Here is a 20,335-nt window from a genome sequence, read left to right on the forward strand (position 1 = left end):
AATATTTCGAACACTGAGAGAAACATCATTCACGTGTTGCTTGGCTTTTTATGTCTTACAGAAAAACACATGCTACTGGTAACGACATTCCCGAATAAGAAGCTACGGCAGAGCGTCCTGCCGGAGAATAACGTGTTTCTCAAGGTGATGGAACTGCACCCGGAAATCCTCCAGAACCTGTTATCCACTCTGCTGAATATCGTGATGTATGACGACTGCAAGAACCAATGGTCCATGTCGAGGCCATTGCTGGTGCTAATACTGCTGTACGAGGAGTACTTCCGGTGAGTGTGATTCTGTCATATAATGGCAGCTTATTACTATGTTACTGTTAGAAATGGTGACACTCTATTACTCTCTTTTCCCCCACACAGCCAACTTCGAGAAAACATCGTCCATTCGCAACATATCGAGAAGCAACAATCGATGGCATGCCTCTTCGATACTCTGATGGACGGAATCGAGCGAAATTTACACGTCCGGAATCGAGATCGGTGAGTGCAATCCTACTAATAATTATTTCGAAACCGTACTAACTTCGACTGCTTTTTTTTCATTTGAACAGATTTACGCAAAACCTGTCGGCGTTCCGTCGGGACCTGAACGATTCCCTCAAGTCGGCCAACAGCCTGGCGAACAGCTCGTCTCTAAACGAAATGGTAGTTTCCTAGTAATTTTAAGACTCATCCACCCACTCACCCACTCGTTCACCCAGTCCCTATATCAAGATATGACACAAACTCATACTAAAGCGTGATAGGTTCATGGCAGTATCATACACATTAGGCGGTATCGAAGTCAACGTTTGGAAAATCATTGTGCTTAATCTGGAAATGGGCGATATGAGAACCTTTCTATATTTTAATCATTTTAGAAACAGATTGATTGTTTATCCCGCAAAGTGATATATTGTCGTCAACGTGATCCCTATACTTTTCAATGAATTTGGTCCATTTTTATTACAAATGTTTATGATTATTTTTTATGTCAATCATCAGAAAATTATATCAAAATCAGGAAAAATGTGATATGCATTTGATTTAAAATTCTCGATGTCAAATGAGTGCCTACTTTTCAACATAGAATTGTTATTCATGTTTATTTGTATTATTTTAAATTGTTTGCACCTATCTTATCAACTTGTATAGCGTAATCATGAGACCACCTATTCAAAAAATGTAGAAAAATAACAAAATTCTAATATTTTTGCTCAAAAATCAAGAATAGCTTATCGTTTTCTAATGAATCGACAAGACAACTGACGCCAACGAACATATTCGGGAACTTTTTTTTAATCTGACGTTTGAGAAACTAAAGATCGCTTGTAACAGGCTTTCGGCGTATCAAAGACGCACGTAGTCAAAGTCCAATATAAAATGTAATTATGCCCTTTACCAGGCATGCTTTTCTTGCATAGAGTGTGGATTTGGTTCAGATTTGAGTATATCACCCCTATTATTGTTTACGGACGAATCGAATTTTCGAACGAATGCGGATCGTACAAATCTTTTCCCCATTTGATTTTGCTGGCGTAAATCAAAATACGCATCGACATCAAAGAATAGCTTTAACAGAGATTGCGTGTAAAGATTGTGTATACAGATATTTGAGGTTGATTTGAGCATCTATAGATGGGATCATGATGATTACTTTTGAATTCTGATGATTTCTTTGACCACGTTTTATTGGATATGTATTTTGGTAGCAATTGAGTTAGAATATGTTTATCAAATTCGTTACTTTATAATTGCTAGGAATTTGTAGGGATTCTCCTTAAAAAACCGATGAGCTTGATTAACTGCGTTGTTCTGTAAGAATTTAACAGACAGTAATCAGCCTTTCTATTCTGGCTACTTTTAGGTGTTCAAAAAATCATTTGTTTATTGACAGACTAATACGGATTTCCAAGCGTCCTATGAATACTGTGCCATTCCGATTAGTTTCCCTTTTGAGTCTAATTTACGGTTCCTCCGTCTTCGCAAAGGTACCTAAACTATTCATATTGATGTAACCCTCTGAAACGTTGTAAGGGGATTTTGTTTTACTATAATTGGCGTGAATCCAATCCGCTTTAAAATTGATTTTAAAAAAAACATTCGTTCCATTTCCGGATTAAGCATCGTGACTCCACTAACGCGAAATTATCTTCGATACACCCCATCCCTCACTCCCATAGCTTCTAAATTAGTAATATTTGCGATGGTATGAATGCGCTAACTCTCGTCCTTTACTATTGTAATATATGTCGTCCTGTCGATATGTGCGTCCGCGTGTATGTAGCACTTTTGCGAGAATGTGAGCGATAGATTAGGAGAAATTATATTCTGAATATGAAGTTAGAAACTTTATAACTTTGTTAAACTAGCGTATCGAAGGTAACGCAGATTTTCCGTTGTTAGGTTTCCTCTATTTTCGAGTTTATCATTTCCTATTATGGCTTGTTTTCACAACCGTAAAACAAATTAGTAAGGAATTATGTTCTCTCATTTATTTTTGTAATTTTGTAAAAGTTTATTTTACTTAAAAGGTAAAAGTTTTTATTTCACATCCTAATTAGGTACACAAGATCCACAAAAAATCTAACGCTAAAAACTATTCGATAATTGATGCCATTCCGTAACTGCATGATCCATTTTGATGATATTATTTACCTATATTTTTTTATCCTTCTTGATTATTAAGATCATTTTTATTTTTGGCTGCTTTGTCTCCCGCTGGTAAAAAAGAGACCTTCATACAGGTCTGGTAGCGGGTCACTGTGACTTGGTCACTTTTTTCGGGTCGGTCACTAAAAAGTCTCTTTTTTCGACCTTAAGTCAGTAAAGTCACTTTTTCTCGGAAAAAGTCACTATTTTTAACTATTTGAAGCTTTTGGCTATGTTCCGTGAGCATCGTCGTGAAATGAGAAAAAATGTTGAAAAAATTAAAACTTTATCCGTCGAAAGATGCTTTATTCAAGACGGACTTGAAATTAAAAAAAATGACCACTTAGTACTTTTTGACGCTGTTCGGAACTTCGTAACTCCAGATTCGCTGTGAATCTCGGTGTTGTCATTAGATTTTCAACAGCGATTAATTGAAGAGGTTTTGTGTTACAGTTTATGATTGGGTATATAGTAATGAAGGCAGGATGGGCACAGCGGATTGAGGATCTCAATATATTCACAAAGCCAATAGCTGACTCGGATGAGTTCTAAAAACCTCTTTCAAAAACTGTTAAACTCTACACTTTATTAATTGATAAAGTTTAGAGCTTAACAGTTTTTAAAAGAGATTTTAAACTGTTGAATATTCAGATTGATCTTTTTAATTTTAAATACATATTTTCTGTTGTTTCGGGGAAATCATTAGTGAGCGAAGGCTTGCTCTAATGCTTATTAGTGCATACTCAAAACAAACAAGCTTTTTAGTTTTTTTATAACAAACACTTACAGCCAGGATTTTTTACACGGTTTGGTTTTGGTCGTTTAAGACCTTCAGTGTCAATGAAGTTCACCCCACGAAAAAATTCACAAAAAAAAAAATCAAAGAAAATTTAGGGAGTACCGTGGAGGCACCATATTTGACGCAGTTAAGAAAATTTTAAAAAGAATCATTATTTAAAAAATAATTCCAATATGGATTCGCTTAATATTCTGCATAACGAGCTTACTACTATTATAGAATGTGTAGAAATAATGAAACTTCGAAATATAAGTTTATTTCTTAGTTTTTTAATCTGTTTTTATGTAGTACTTGAGGTGCCCAACTTGACGCACTAATTTTACTATGTTCCTTATTTGACGCACTTTAAAACTATGTTAAAACTCAATCAATTAAATGCCTTATTTTTTTATTATATAAAGACAGTGACAGACAGTGTAATAGAACTTGGTACGATATAAAATAAAAAGTTAATTAATTATACAAAGAGGCATTTCAGTTGTTCAGTTGTTCTGCAAGTTATATGCTCTGTGGCATGTAAGTGTTTTGTTAGTTTCATGAACCCTGCACATCATTCAAAATGCTTCTTATTTAGGTGTTAGAATCATGTTAAAATATATATTTACGGGAAAATTAACTTTTACATTTCATTACATAACCAGCCTACCATGGTCTGTTGTATTTGTAATAAAAACATAACTTTCTTTGGTAATCTGCAATTTTGAATCTATAAACTGAGAAGTTCATATAGCTTCTGTCTAAACTGAGAAGGATACAGAAAACGCAACTTGTATATGAACGCTTTTAGAACCACATTGAAGCTACCAATCTGCAAGTGTTACGTGACCGGCAGATATATCTAAAAAAATATGAGCTGCCAATCTATATACATTTTTTCAATAAACTATTAACATAAACTGAAGCTTATATGAGAAAGGCAGCCATATTTTTGTTTGATTTCATATTCAGGGTTACACGACTAGTAGCGACAAGAAAGCGACAGAGTAACAAATTGAAAATGTGTTCATTGTTTTGGTTTGTTAGAATTTCGTACAAAGAAAGTAAATTGAATTATATGATACTAATTTATATTAAAATATTGTTTTCTCGCAAGAATTCTAGCACTAGCATATAAAAACAGCATAATTACCAAATACCTGTAACAAACGCGTCAAATAAACGCATCAAAATCGAAGGCAGCTTAAGGCATACTATCATGGGCTGGACACTTAGTGGCATGATCCAATGTTGACTAATATTTAAAGTAGTTGAGAGTTAGTTAAAACTTAATGAATACATATTGCTTTTCCTAATACTATTATTGAGGTTTATTAGCACTGCCTTGTCTATTCGTATGATAAGATTAATTAGGAACATCACAATGCATTGTGAGCCTAATTTGACGCAGAACATTTTGGGTTGAAAAATGCGTTCGAATGTTGCAATGTTCAACGTAAAAGGTAAAGCTTACTCATAATGCTCAGCTGTTTGTAGGTAGGGGTAAAAGATTCTCACAAAAGTTATTTTGCGTGAAAAAATGATCATTCAATCCTTAGCATTGTGGCTAAGAAAGAAAAAAATTGACGCATTATGAGTATGACTTCCATATATTTTATTCGGGTACGTTGATTCTTCATCAATAATATGCTTTTTATGCCATATATGCAAAGAAGAAGAGCAAATAAAGCCATCTAGCTTGATTCGTTGATATATTTTTGGCGAAAATAGGTTTTCTGCATCATTTGATTTGGGAGTGCGCCAAGTTTGGACCTGCGTCAAATATGGTGCTTCCACGGTATTCGAAAAGCTGTAAAAATTCAGGTTAACCGAGAAATTAATGAATTTCAACCGCGTAAAAAAACCTGGGTGTATATATTTTGAAACCAAAATGGAGAATTTTGCTACTCTTATTGATTGATACTTACTGAGATTTCTGTCAAAGTTGCTGAAAATCACATATTTTTTTTGCGATATACGGCTGCGCGGATTTTTTGCCGAGGTGCAGAAGTAAAAACTTAGTGGGTAAAGGATCCACATATAAAGATTAATGTTTCCGTAAGGAGCAAAATGAATGGTCTCTCGACATCTGCTCAGATAAATATTGAAGAATTTTTCAAAATATATTCTGATTTAAACATTTGAAACTGCATAAACTTTGGATATTCCATCAAGGAAAATCGGTAATTTATTGGTTGCTGGTTCGAACTTCTTGTTTAGGCTTTTTAAAGTCCTGAGAAAATTCTTTAGGTTTTGAAATAATTCTTGGGTTTCAGATTCATAATATATGTGAGTCGATTAGATTTATATCTAAAAAAGTGCTAGTTTTGAACACAAGCGAAAATTTTCCGAATAAGTTCGAATCCATAATAAACATTATTGCACATTATTCTGCATGTCTTGCCTCAAAGTTGTGCTTTTCCAGAGGTGAAGGGGGTGCAAAATTTAAAAAAATATTTAAAATACATAATCAAATAAAACAAACTTATCAAATTTCATTTGTCAAATTCCTTTTCATCGGATTTGTTGAATAATGTTTTGGCAAATAATTTTTTTTTTTTAATTTATTGCCCATTCAAATTGAAATTTTCGACCAAAAGATATTAGAGGGAGACATAATTTTTGAAAATTATTTGTTTCAGCCTTATTAACCTTAAATAAAAGTCAATTTCTGTCACTGAAAATGAAAATAAAAGTCACTATTTGGTCACTTTTTCTGCAGATGAAAGTCACTATTTGGTCCCTTTTTTCACCAGTGTTGGTCACTAAAGTCACTATTTTGAGCAGTATTGAGCTACCAGCCCTGCTTCATAATGAAGACCCCTTATGCACATTTCTCACAAATTTAAATTCGCGTTTTAAAGACGCCACATTTTAGCAACACGGGTTGGTCTGATGTCCAACTCTAATGTTGGTAACATTGTCCTAAAAATGTTGTTTCCACTAAGTTCGGCAAACCGCGAACCAGATGGCGGTAGTGGGCAAACGTCAAACTCGAGCAAATCCGATGCGCGAGCCACGAGTGATCGGTTGGCCAATTAATGAATATTTAAATTGGCCAGTAAATCAGTGAACGATGAAAATTTCACAACTGTTATGTCTGTTTGTCTGTGCTAAATCGTATAAATAGTGAAATAATGCTATAGAAATTGCATACATTCAGAGAATAATATAGTTTAAATCAAGCTCTATCTCTTTTTAATAAAAGTGACAAGCAGTGGATTTCTTTGTGGTTTATCACCTCAGGACGACAGAAAACGATGCGAACTTGCATTCTGAGGTGATAAACTGCAAAGAAATCCTCTGCTTGTCACTTCTATTCAAAAGAGGGGAAGTTGACGAAGAGAATTCTCTCTTGCGACATTCGCCCTTTTACCAGATAGAGCTTGAAATTTACAATCTTTTTGGCATTTCCTTTATGTGCATTACTTTCGTGTAAATTTAAACAACTGTTTCTCTATGTGAACGACTAGAGTATTGTCCATAAGAAATTCTTGGGAAATTCCATTGGTTGAAGGTAAAATACGAGCTGGTAGTTTGGCCGAAAAAGTCGTTATCTCTAACAGGTCGTTTGACCGAAATAGTCATTTGGCCGAATAGGTCATCAGCCCGAAATTGGTTTGGTAGGAATGGTTATTTGGTAGAAATAGCGAAACAACCATTTTGACCAAACGGCATTTCCTGCCAAATGATGTATTCGGCTAAACGACTTCTTAGCTAAATGATCAATTCAGTCGAATGACCCTTTTCGCAGAAAATGCCATTTGGCCGAAATGGTTGTTTTGCAGACAGGACATTTTCGGGTCAAATTACTCTTTCTGCTAAATGACCATATCTAACAAACGGCATTTTCTTTCCAATGAACTATTCAGCCAAACTACATTTTCGGTTAAACCATTTTCAAACTGATAACAGTTTCAGATAAACGTTCAGTTCGGTTCGGCAAAATGGAATTTGGCTACATGACTTTTGCCTTAAAGGCCAGTATCTGCTTAATAAGTAGAAAAGGATTCCGTGCCGAGAGTTCGAACGAGCCAGACGTGTGTGCTGTGTGTCATCACGGATTGTGTTCGGTAGAGCGAGTGCTATTGTGTGGTGCGTATCCTACCTACAGAATATGTTTCATGAACCGAGTTTTTTCGGTAGTTTTGACAGAAAGGGATTGCTGAAAAGTGTAACGACTGCTCGGTTGTTAACTGTTGAACCGAACAGACAACCGAGCGTTCGGCAGATAAAAACTCGGTTAAAATTGAACCGAGTTCGGTCAATTTTTTTAAGTGTGAAGGCGATCACTGTCGGCGAGGGGAAAAAGCTGCTTCTGGCGACGCCAGTAAAGCAGGCTATTGTTACCGATGGTACCTACAGCAGCAGCCGCAGATAAGTGGCAAAGATTGTTGCATTGTTGTTGTTTTCAATTAGTTAGACGATCCCCACCGATGTGAATCCAAATGAGTGTCTAGTAGCCACCCTATAACCAGAGACCGGCGGAGTGAAAAACTGTCGAAATGGCAACGTATGAAAATGCATGAAATCGTGAAAATAATACCGGCATCACTTGAACTTTTTGCTTGCTTCTTATGGATGCAAAAAGTAAACAAGTCGAATTGGAACCGCTTTTGACGGTTCGATTGGAAACAAGATGGCGTCTTCGCCGATCTCTTATTGTAGTATTTCTAGTGTCTAGTATAGGAACGAAATGCGTTCATATTTTATTTATGCACTTGTTCTCGCACCGGTTGTTTCTATCAAGGTTGTTGAAGTGCAATCATGCTTCGCACCGGTGGTGAATATCCGGTTGCTATTGAGGCAAACACGGAAATAAATAAAATCAGGAAAAAATATTATTTATTTTCAAATCTTTCAGAACGCGCTCCAACTTTTGTAATATAAATATGTGCGTAATGCATTTTGGGATTATCAGATTAGCTAGACACACATCTGCTAGATGGCGCTAGCTTATATGCAATAATTTAGTGAGGTGGACATCTCGAGATCTATAAGACTTAGAAAGATTTTGTCTTCAACAAAGTTGTTCCGGTAGCCATAACATTTATGATGGAGGCTAGTTTAGTTTGGAATTTATACGCATATTGGCGCTAGTGTATGAGAAATAACCTGTTAGGTTGAATATTTCTAAATCCGTTAGAGTTATAAAGTGGCCATCTTCTACAAAGTTATCCGAATTATCTGTTAGGTTGGTTATTATGTAAGATTTAAAAGGGTAGTCAAAACCAGAAGTTTAGTTTCAAACCGCAATACTCATTGGCGCTCGAGTTGAGTCGAATCGAGTCAAGTACGAGACACTGAAGATGGTCTTACTGTAGTATCTGTCAAAGGTACAACCAAGTGGTGGAATTAAATGAAATTTTACGAACTCGTCTTATGGCAAGTTACTTTGTAGAATACGGCAATATTCTGAAAATTCCAGATTTTGAGATATTTAACCTATCAGTTTATTTTTTATACACTAGCGCCGCTAAGCGATTGTGTTTAAAACTAAACTTGCTTGCATCATGACGGTTTTAACCACCCGAACAACTTTTTGGAATACGGCAATATTCTAAAAATTTCAGTTTTCGAAATATCTAACCTAGCAGGTTATTTCTTATACACTAGCGCCACCAAGCGGTTATATCTTAATCTAAACATGCGTTGATCATAATGGTTTTGACCACCCGAACAACTTTGTAGAAGGCGGCAATATTCTAAAAATTACATATTTTGAGATACCTGACATTTCAGGTTATTTCCAATTCACTAGCACCGCCAAGCGGTTGTATTTCAAATTAAACTTGTTTTCGTCATGATGGTTTTGACCACCCGAACAACTTTGTAGAAGACGCCAATATTCTAAAAATTCCAGATTTCGAGATATCTCACCTATCAGGTTATTTCATATGCACTAGCGCCGCCAATCAGTTGAAATCCAAACTAAACTGACCTGCATCACAATGGTTTTGATGATGAGTACCCGAACAATTTTTCAGCAGACGGCAGATTTTTTATGTATGGGTTACTTTATATTTCCGTGTGATGGTTTGGCAACGGTTGGAGCGGGTCGCCAAATTTGCCAACTCGCTATTCACCGAAGGTTGCGTTTACATTTCCCAAACCCGTTTACCAACGGCCGGTGCGAGTTCGCGTCATGACAGAGGTTGCTGTTTTGGCTTTATTTACGCACTGGTGGGGATCGTCTTAATAGTTATTAGTTTTTAGTTAGCAATAACTATACTTCCAACACTTAACGAGGTGATAATGGAGGCAGAGACAGTGCCTCCAAAAGAAGATGGTCGTACAAGACTCTACCATGCATCTGCTCCTGGGCCTTGAGTTGTTTACTTTTAGCAGAAAGAGAAAAGCCTAGATTTTCTCGGCATAAAACGAGATTTGACGCGTTGTTTTCCGAAAACTGATTTCCATCAGGTGAATCGGAGCAAACTATACGCATAACCGCACCTACATACAAGGATGCAAACGAAATCGCTAAAGACAAGGCCTACAATGTTGAATATTTGGTTTATGTCCTCGCGGGAGGTCGAAATCGAAGGTGTGATCAACGCAGCGAGCCTAACTTGCAAGGATGTACTTGTGGGAGGAGTTGCACTGTAAGGAGTTGCATTCAGCAGCCATGGTAGATGGTAAAAATGTGTATTCTAAGTCAGATTCGCTTCGGGTGACGTTCGCCGGTCCGATTCTCCCAAAATATGTAGATATTGAAAATATGTTATTTCCGGTGCATCTTTTTGTGCCGACGGTGTTCAATTGTACCAGTTGCAAACAGTTGGAGCACACTGCCGAGTTTTGCGACAACAAGCCCCGTTGTGGCAAATGAATAAGATCGAAGTAAGCCTTGCGCCTGGTCGGCTGTGTTTATTTTTTGACAGCAGTTTTTCTCGCTCCCGATAGCTTTGTTTGGCTGGTGCTACGCCCCGGGATTTTCCCCCGATTATGACTTAGGATTTCGCCAGATAAATAACTTCGTGAAGTGCGCGAGTGTTCGCTCATTGTTCAACGACTTTTTGTTGGGAACTAAAGTGAGTCTTTTAGGGTCTCGTTTCGACCGTCTTCCAATGCGGTTGGTTTTTGCGCTCTACTTTTATGCGGAGATTCGCCTAAAAGTAGAACAATAGATCCGGTGCAGTGACCACGGTCGAAACAAATGTGTAGTGTATAAAAAAGTGCTGCAGATCCTGAAGACGGGGGCATGTTCGTGCTTGCTAAGGCTGATCGATTGTTATCAAGGGCAATGCCCTTTCTTATATTGCGATCAAGCCTATGTAAATGCTCAAACATGTTCAGCGTCAGAATTATTGAGGAGAGGTAAGGTTTTGAAAACCTGTAAATTTATTTAAACACGCATGCACAAAAACACACACACACATTCACATATATACACAAATACATACATACACTGATGGACATGAGTATTCGACATGTTTTCATAGTAAACTCTATTAAAATATGACGAATACTTTTGTCTATCAGTGTAAACATATAAACACACATACACACTCATATACACACATACAGATATACATCATACATAAACACGTACACGATTTTTATTATATATTAGGTACATATATTATTGGAAGCGTTTGGTACGGGAGGTCCACGCTTTTTTCCTTTCCCCTCGATTCCAAGCTATTAAGTGACTTATTCCTGAAGTCGCTCAATATCTAGGAGTCATCTCTGCGGTACATACTGCGTAGTTGGCCTGGCCATATGAAAAGAAAAATGACGGAATTCAGAAACCGTCATTTTCCAGGATGCTTTCAAGTATTGGCTACGCAAGTATGAGATTAGATTAGATTAGAACTAAAGTGAGTCTTTTATTGTGCGATGATTTTAAATGGGTTTCCGCTGGTATAAAGTCATTTGGGTAAACTTATATACTTATATGAGTTGTCACTTTCCCGCTACTGTTCTCAGGGACGGCTTTGGGACAGTTCGTCGAATGACATTTCGTCGAATGACGTTTAGTCGAATGACATTTAGTCGAAAGGACATTTGGTCGAAGGGACATTTAGTCGAAGGGACATTTAGTCGAATGGACATTTAGTCGAATGGAAATTTAGTCAAATGGACATTTAGTCGAATGGACATTTGGTCGATTGGACATTTAGACATTTTTGGTTAAATTTTAATAAATAATTCTCAAAATACATGAATAAACTGGTTAGAGGAATTCAGTGGACATGAGGAAGTTCAATCAGCAGCGGAAGAAACGAATACGGAAGCCAATGAGGATTTTTCACCTGAGATAACAGAAATTTCTGGAGACCGTGGTGGATAATAGAAAAATTGAAAACCTACAGAAATAGCAAAATATTAGGTACTGATAGTGAAATACCCTCTATTCTATTTTTCGGCACATGGTCAATAACCAATGATATCAATGTTATTTTGCCAATACTTCATCGCAGTCGGCTTTAGAACATTTCGTTGATTGACATTTGGTTGAATGGAAATGGTTTTCTTATTCTTTTCATTGATACTCTTTCTTTCACTCAATATTTATACAATAATTAGTTCAGTATAAAATGGTCTTTCAACCATAATTCGTTAGTTATTGGCCGAAAATTTAATTTCGACCAAATGATCATATGACCTAATCTGCCATCATACGCATATTCGTCCCATGTTTGCTGGAATTTCCGATGTACATGGGACAGTTATGCGTGTAACGGTAGTAATGTCTATTCACCGTCATGTCTAATGGCGAAACATCATTCGACTACATTTCTTTTGACCAGGAGGTATAGATTTAATGTAGTCGGTTAGAGCGGTTCGTGGAAGTCAATATCCAGTCGGGAATAACCTCGGAATCTTCACCGTTTTCATATTATTTATTCTTTTTATGAACCCATCATTCTTTGAACAATATTGGAACAATAATTATATGACTTTTAGGAACACCGCAATAAATCATTTTTTTTGCTTAAGTTTTTTTCTTTCAAATATCCATTCGACAGAACGTCATTAGACTAAATGTACCAAGATTAATATTTCAAAAATCCACTTCCGACTAAACGTCATAAGACCAAATGTACGAAGATTCTTCTTTCTAAAATCTGATTTCGACTAAATGTTTTGAAACAAAAATTTGATGGTTCGTCACACCAAGTGTCGACGCATATTTTTAATATGTACTAGTCGACCCGGCAGACGTTGTCCTGCATAGTAGGCGAAAATGCGCGTTCTTAACTGCCCATGCAAAATTGCCATACGAATCTTGGTTTTATGATTTACTCAACTTTTCTCTCAATTTTCGCTTGAGGGAATATCATATAAACCCGTCGGAAACGATAACGAACTTATTTGCTGAAGAAATGAAGAAAATCCATCCAACCGTTTTCGAGTTATGCGGATACGAACACAGACCATTTCATTTTTATATACAAGAGAAGAAGAAGATTTTTATAACATGCACATTTAAACCTCAAGTGGAAACCATAATGATGATAAGATTAAAAGGATTAAAATACTTTATTTTTTTTACAAATCAGTGTCTCTGAGACATCCATCACGCGGAGGAATACGGTTTCCTCTTTAATGACGTATGCAAACTAAAATGTACCGTCAACTGGGGGGAAGATGATCATTTTTAAGACAAAACATGCAATAACAATGTGCGTTTACATTTTGAATCGAAACAAATATTTTCAAAACATGTACTGCTATACGTTGCAATAATCAACAACTTTAGTTTTCTGAAATGCATTCGCATTTATTAAAATAAATTAAATTATCACACATTTTTTGAGTAATCTGGTTTGGGGTGAAGTTTATCAAGACAGCTCTACTAAAATCATTATGACCTAGTAGTCAAAATACACTAGGTTATTTGTATGAATGTTGAATTTACTACGTAAAGAAGTCTACGAAGTCAATATTTGAAACGAAAATAGCGTCATTTATGACCATCTCTCTCTTTCTTCCACAAAATACATTTTCATGATTATAATCGAAAAACTCGGATTTCTACCTAGCGGTAACATTACTTGAACGGAGAATATTGTTGACTACCGTTTCATAAAAAAATTGTCACTTTTGACTGACACATCAAATGATCATCTTCACCTCAATGATCATCTTCCCCCCAGTTGACGGTACTATTAGGGGATCTTGATTTTTTTTTTTTTCGGGATTTTTTGTTTAAAATCCATATAAATCTAATTTACCACCAAATTCACAACCACCAAAAATGTATGGAAAAATGATCGCCGATAGGACATTTCAAAATTCCGCTTACGTGAAAGAGGAAAGTCTGTTCTATCGTGTGGTGGGTGTTTCGGAGATGCTGATTTTTTTGGGTATGAGCTTTTTTGGGCAAAGACACGGTGATAAAATCATGCTTCACTTATTTTCATTATTTTTTTTTGTGTCATAGAACAGTTCGTCATGAAAAGTGACGGCGTACTTATGAGAAGTATGAAGTAATTAATTGTTTTATTATATAAAGATTATACGGATCGCATTACTTACCATGGTGAATCCAGATCCATATAACTATTTACCCCGTCCCAAAAAAAAATACAAAATACAAAAATCCTTTCTGTGGCATCTGTGGAGATGCAGAGGTGATCTCGGCCTCTAATAGCAACGGATGTCACCCCAACATTCTTTCCTTTCCCAGATGACCGTAAGGACGTGGCCGGCACCGTTATTGATTCTTTTATGTCTTGAATTCTCAATCTGTGCACATTAAGGTTGGAATGCTAATCCCTGTGCAATTTTGATTGTTCTGATCAATCACGGAGTTGCAACTACGAATTGTACGGTCATCAAGCTCAAGCTCATCGGCTTAATAAGTAAAAAAATTGCGGAATGGCCAAACGAATGGCCATTTTTGACCATATTATCCATTAGGTAATTGACATTTGGCCGTATGCCAAATAACATTTTCAGCCAAATGACTTGTTAGGGCAAACGGCTTTTTCAGCCAAATTACAAGTTCTGCCGTCTGGTGCCTTCGGCCAATCGAGTTTCCAAAGAATTTCTTATGGACAATGCAAAGAAAAGCATCTTCACGAAAAATCCACTGGAGTTTCAACGTGACATTGAAGGGATCCATCAGGAAATTCTACAGAAAATCCCCCGAATCTTCGGAATTTCCACAGAAAATTCTGCGGACTTCTTCGAATTTGAATCGGCGTGGAAAATTATAGATCAGCGGCGTGACAAATTTTAAACGGTGGCGCGCCGATGCAAAAATGTCGTCGGCGGTGGCATGCCAAAAACTGTCAGCGGCAGCGTTGTACCAAAAACTGTCAGCGGCAGCGGCGTAGCGCGGTGGCACACACCCATATCCTTCTCATTTGACACAAACATCAAATTTTAATAAGACAAACAACTTCTTTGCTAGCTCATTCGTACTAGCAAAAAACCATTTTTGAATATTCAACTTTTTGCCTTTCTCGTACAACAAAATTGCACTGAAAGGCTATCATTTCCCTACGAGAACAAACTTTTTATAGAAGGCTCGTATATCAATCGACAAAGCTCAACAAATTGTCTGTCCGTCCGTGTGAACGTGTGTATTTTTTTTACAAGAAGTAATGCATTAATTTTCCCAGCACACGCTATACCGGAGTGTGGGACACTGACCCATTAACAGGGCTGCCCAACGTACGGCCCGGATGCGGCCCTTGGCTCCATTTTTTTGTGGCCCGCGGCATGTAAGAAAAAAATACTTCATAACAGGCCCGAAAGCTTTTCTGTCAGGCACAGGAGAACCTTCCTACAACTTTATTAAAAATAATGTTGTTACTAATTTTAAAAAAAATCTGGGAAAGCACAAAGTCAAATGATGCAGCACGGGCCAGTTTTGCTGTTTATGAGATTTTGGCAATACGAATGAAACCTTTCCAGGACGGAGAACTTGTTAGGGAATGCATATCGGCATATGTTGATATGGTGTGCTCTTAAAAAAGCCTCCTTCAGTAGTATAGGCCTTTTCATGTGACACTGCCGAGACTGCACTTGTTTACAACCGCTGAACAGGCCTGCAAGTCCGAAGCTGTCACTTTCATAGAAGAATTGTCAATTGACGATGAAATCAGCTGTTTTAAAACGTCTCGTGAAAAGGCCCATTAATTTGTCGTAAAGCACGGCGAAAAATTAGAGTTTTCACAAAAGACTTCAAAACTACATTGAAAAAGCCACTTGCTTCTGAATCTGCCTGCTTACAATCGATGAAAATACTGAACGCACAAAACAAGGCACAGGTAGCTGTCTTCAAATTACAGAGGAATTAGCAGCTTTGATCTCAATAAAGGAAACGACTACCACAGATATAGACCTGAAGAAAGCTGTTGAGACCTATATGAAGGAGCTTGAACTCTTTTTTAAAACTTAGGGCCTAACAAGTGATAGAGCTCGTGACACTAGAAAATCAAGGCAATTTTGTTTATCTGTTAATCGATTGTTGATCAGTCACAAAAGTTAATTTGTGTTATTTCTCTGTGCAGTGCATTTACAGGTATGTTCCGATTTTATCACGTTCCGATTTTGTCACGCTCCGATTTTATCACGCTCCGATTTCGTCAACAAAATTATTCCGTTTTTATCAACAAAAAAAATCAATCTTTTTTTTAGAGATTTAGCTTTTAAAACAAAATAACTTGGGTTATTTTTTGGCCAAATGTTGTATTTATAATATTTCAAGCACTAGCGGTAATAAGGCCGTAGCTAACAAGAGAGGATTCTCTTCGCCGACGTCCCCTCATCGAAATAAAAGTGACAAGATGCGGGCGAAGGATTACATTGTTATCTGGCGTGCTGATATAAATGGAAAGTCGCTGAAATACTTTATCGGATGTTCTAGACCGTCCAAACTGTTATGGAGTACATGTCCTCGAATGTACTCTCAGGTTTTTTTATACGGTTGGATTTCATTAATTTCTCGGTTAACCTGAACTTTCACAGTTTTTTAAATACCCCTGAATTTTCTTTGATTTTTTTCGTGAATTTTTTCGTGGGGTTAACTCATTGCTTCATTGACGCTGAAGATCTTAAACGACAGTGCATCGTTGAACATCCTAGCTGGTCTATTAGGCTAACAGGATTTAACTCATATCACTTAAATTTTTTACATGCTACAGTAGACCCTCCATGAGTTGATGTTCTAAGACTCGATATCGAATCGTCTCTTCAAAACGTCCTGGATCTCAGATCATTTCAATACCAAATTTTCAAATTGACTATTACCTATCTAATGATTCAACTTATGAATGATGTTAGATATGATATCCTAGTGAGCCCATTTAGCTTATGCGACTTCAATCATCACTTGTACTAGCCATTGTAGGCCTTTACGGTTGGCTAAAATATCTTGGAAGTATTGTTTGAAATAATCATCGAAGTCCTTTATACGCCTCAACAAAAAAGTCCGCAGCCAATTATTGTTAATTATTGTGCATCCAGTAGATATCTTGATCTTAACTCAAGATCATTTTGGAGGATCTTGGACATCTTCTTCTTCTTCTTTTTCTATGGCTCTACATTTCAACTGGAACTAGGCCTGCTTTCCAACTTAGTATTCTATTAGCCAGATTATTAGTGAGATGTAATAAAAGCTTTTCTATGCCCGCCATTGCATGAGTTTGTATTTTGTGGGGCAAGTACAAAGGAAACGCTATGCCCAGGGAATTTATAATGTTTCCCACCTGAAAACATCCTAGACCGGACCAGATATAACTCACCATCACCGGTTCGGCAATCCTACGCCTATGCTCGCAAAGCTAACTGGAGACTCCTTGGATTATGCTCATGGAAATAAGGATCCTATGCTTTTTGAACTGGATTTGGTACATACTGACGATGAGGAGAGTGAGCAAAAAAAGCAAAAGTCATGATTGATCTAGTAGATTCTTTGAACTGAACTCGAAAAAATTGGGTTTACATTATTTCTATTGGATATATTAAGTATATGCCAAAGATGAAAAATAGTAAAAACCTTGTTTGATTGACATAGTAGATACCTTGAGCTGAACTCTAGAACATTTTGAAGTACCTTGAAAATTGGGTTTGCATGGTGCGCATATGATAATTGAACCAGGTTGGGTATATAGCGATATTGAGGATATTGCAAAAAGCCTTGGTTGTCCGGTAGATACTTTGGGTTGAACTTGGGAATGTTTTGGAGTACCTTGAACTCGAGAAAATTTGATTTACATGATGCGCATGTGCCTATTGGACTGGATTGGGTATATGCCGATGATGAAGACATTGCATAAGCCTTGGTTGATATGGTAGAGACCATGGGCTTAAATCGAGAACGTTTTGGAGAACCTTGAGCATCTCGTATTCCAGAAAATTGATCACTGTCTCAACGATAAAGATGACTAAACTTGATTGAGTGTTTAGACTTATAAAACAATGTGGTATAGGATCCAAATATTCCAAATTCATCTGTATACTGTCAAAAGCAAGGTCTTCCTGGGTAGCTGACATCCTGGTGGACATTTTTGCTGAAGAAACTGTGGACCTAGCTCTCCTGTGATTTTTCACAGCCAATCAAAACGCTGGGCACATATGACTCATCCGTCACGAAAGGGTATTTTCAAATTTATTGTTATGTCATCAACGGATATCATCTTTTCTTAGGGAACGTCCATAAATTACGTGACGCTTTTAGTGGGAGCGAGAGCTTTTAATACAAAAAATGGGACAATGGAGGGAGAAGGGGTTGAAAATGGTTAATTTTTAGTGACATAATTTATGGACGTTCCCTTGATGCAGTCCTTACTTGCGAGGAACCTCAAACAGTCACCATTGATGATCAATATACAGTTCTTATGTATAATAACTTTGGTCTCTTTTCCCTAACACTTACCTCCCACTAGCATGTTTACGTGGTTCATGGACAGTCCCTTAGCATTTAAAAATGTTAGAACCTGATAATCCAACATTTTCCCAGCAATATATCAATTTTACTAAGATTTTAGCTAAAAAATCGTCAAAGAAAATTATTCCGATTTTGTCACTGTTCCGATTTTATCAACTGAAACTCACGGACCGTGTTGATAAAAACGGAACATATCTGTATCACAAAAAAGATCTGTGTGCAAAAACTATCAATATTCGTTATGTAGCGATGAAAATCAACCCTCCAAATAATTAAAAAGAGAGATCGTTCTGGATTTTTTGGCTTCCTCAGTCTTATGTATTCAACACGATGAGTTTGCACGACATTTCGGCCTTGGAAAAGGCCAAAATAAAAGGCCGAAACGTCGGGCAAAATAAAACTCATCGTTTTGAATACATAAGACTGAGAAAGCCAAAAAAATCCTCCAAACAATGTTGACGAAAATGGAATCAGAATACCAATGCGCAAGCTGCATGATCCTGAATGATTGAGTGGCTTGGCTTAGTAGATGTCACCAAACATCTCAATGACTTGGACATGAAGCTGCAAATTAGGGATCATCACGTTGAACTTTTGTTATCCACATGCAAACTATTGGACATAATTGAAACAATTTCCCACTAAGGTTAAAAGGTTAAAATACTATTATTCTTCCGTTTACTTCCACTATTAACTTTTTTATGTATCAACAAGCAGATACGTATTTCGTTTCCTACTTGGAGACTTCTTCAGTGTTTGTTATCGACTGAAGAAAAACATTGCTCATTAACTTTAAATATGGTGTGTAGGTAGAACTGTAGGTAAAAATAAGTTTATTTGTTTTTGTTTGTAAATTTCTAAGCTTTCCGCTACGTCAAGTTTCCAAGGATTTTGTATTTGTCTGAGAAGTGATATGTTGTCTTTGGTTAATTGATGATCTTCGTTAAATATATGTTCGGCTACTTTAGATTTGAAATGATAATGTATACCTTTTTCAGTGTCTTTGTTTGCTTTAGTTACTTCTGCCAAATGTTCTTTGAACCTCGTGTCTAGTGTTCGTTTTGTCTGTCCTATGTAGATTTTGTCACAGTGTGGGCATGATATTTTATAAACTCCAGATTTTCCTAATGCGTCAACGGGGTCTTTTGTGCTTCCAAATAGTGTCTTCAGTTGGTTGTTCCTGTTACTGAAAACTAATTCGATACCAATTTTTCTAAATTTAGAGCGTAATGGTCTGGTTATATTATGGTCAAAATTAACGGATACTCGTCGCAATTCATTTGTTATTGGTGATAATATAGTTAATGATTTTCTGTACTGGGTTTTTCTATGTTTGTCTATAATAGCTTGAATAGTTCTAGTTGAGTATCCGTTTAGTCTAGCTGTTTCAAAAATGTAATTTAATTCTTTCTGTTTCCCTGTGACGCTAAGTGGAAAAGTCTCGAGTCTATGTATCATGTGTTGGAATGCGGCTGCTTTGTGTTGGTGTGAATGGTTTGAAGTGTTGGGTATAACTCTTTGTGTGTGTGTGGGTTTTCTGTAAATTTCAAAATTCATTTGGTTTGATTCTCTAACTATTAAAACATCCAAAAAGGGCAATTTTCCGTCTTTCTCTTGTTCACAAGTGAACTTGATATCCCTATGTGCACTGTTAATGGCTTCTAGGATTGATGGAAGTGCGTCTTTCCTAATGATGCTGAAGATATCATCTACATATCTCCACCATCGCTCAGGAATGGCCCCTTTTTCCTTCAAATCCTTTTCAAGATTAGCCATGAACAGTTCACATAAGAAAGGGGACAGGGGATTACCCATTGGTGTTCCTTTTGTCTGCTTGTAGTATTCTCCTCTGAATGTAAAATAGTTCTCTTCTATGCAAAGTCTTGTTAATTTTAAATATGTGCGTACTTTTGTCTTCCAAGTTGCGTCTGATTTTTGTCTAAGTAACCAATAGCTTCTTTTACGGGTACACTTGGGAACAGTGCAGCCACATCAATTTTGACCATAATATAACCAGACCATTACGCTCTAAAGTTAGAAAAATTGGTATCGAATTAGTTTTCA

The 20,335-nt window shown here is 36.8% G+C and overlaps 1 protein-coding gene across 3 annotated transcripts in view; it reads left to right on the forward strand.

Annotated features, from left to right (window-relative positions):
* Positions 1-20,335, forward strand: part of LOC134203446 (exportin-7) — a 55,118-nt gene that overhangs the window by 29,950 nt on the left and 4,833 nt on the right. For all 3 annotated transcript variants that reach the window (XM_062678333.1, XM_062678338.1, XM_062678326.1), the window contains exons 9-11: positions 62-284; positions 375-494; positions 566-659. In XM_062678333.1, the coding sequence (XP_062534317.1) occupies positions 62-284; positions 375-494; positions 566-659 (437 nt within the window). The remainder of the gene's footprint in view (positions 1-61; positions 285-374; positions 495-565; positions 660-20,335) is intronic.

This window comes from Armigeres subalbatus, chromosome 1 (genome assembly GCF_024139115.2).
Source record: "Armigeres subalbatus isolate Guangzhou_Male chromosome 1, GZ_Asu_2, whole genome shotgun sequence".
Lineage (NCBI taxonomy): Eukaryota > Metazoa > Arthropoda > Insecta > Diptera > Culicidae > Armigeres > Armigeres subalbatus.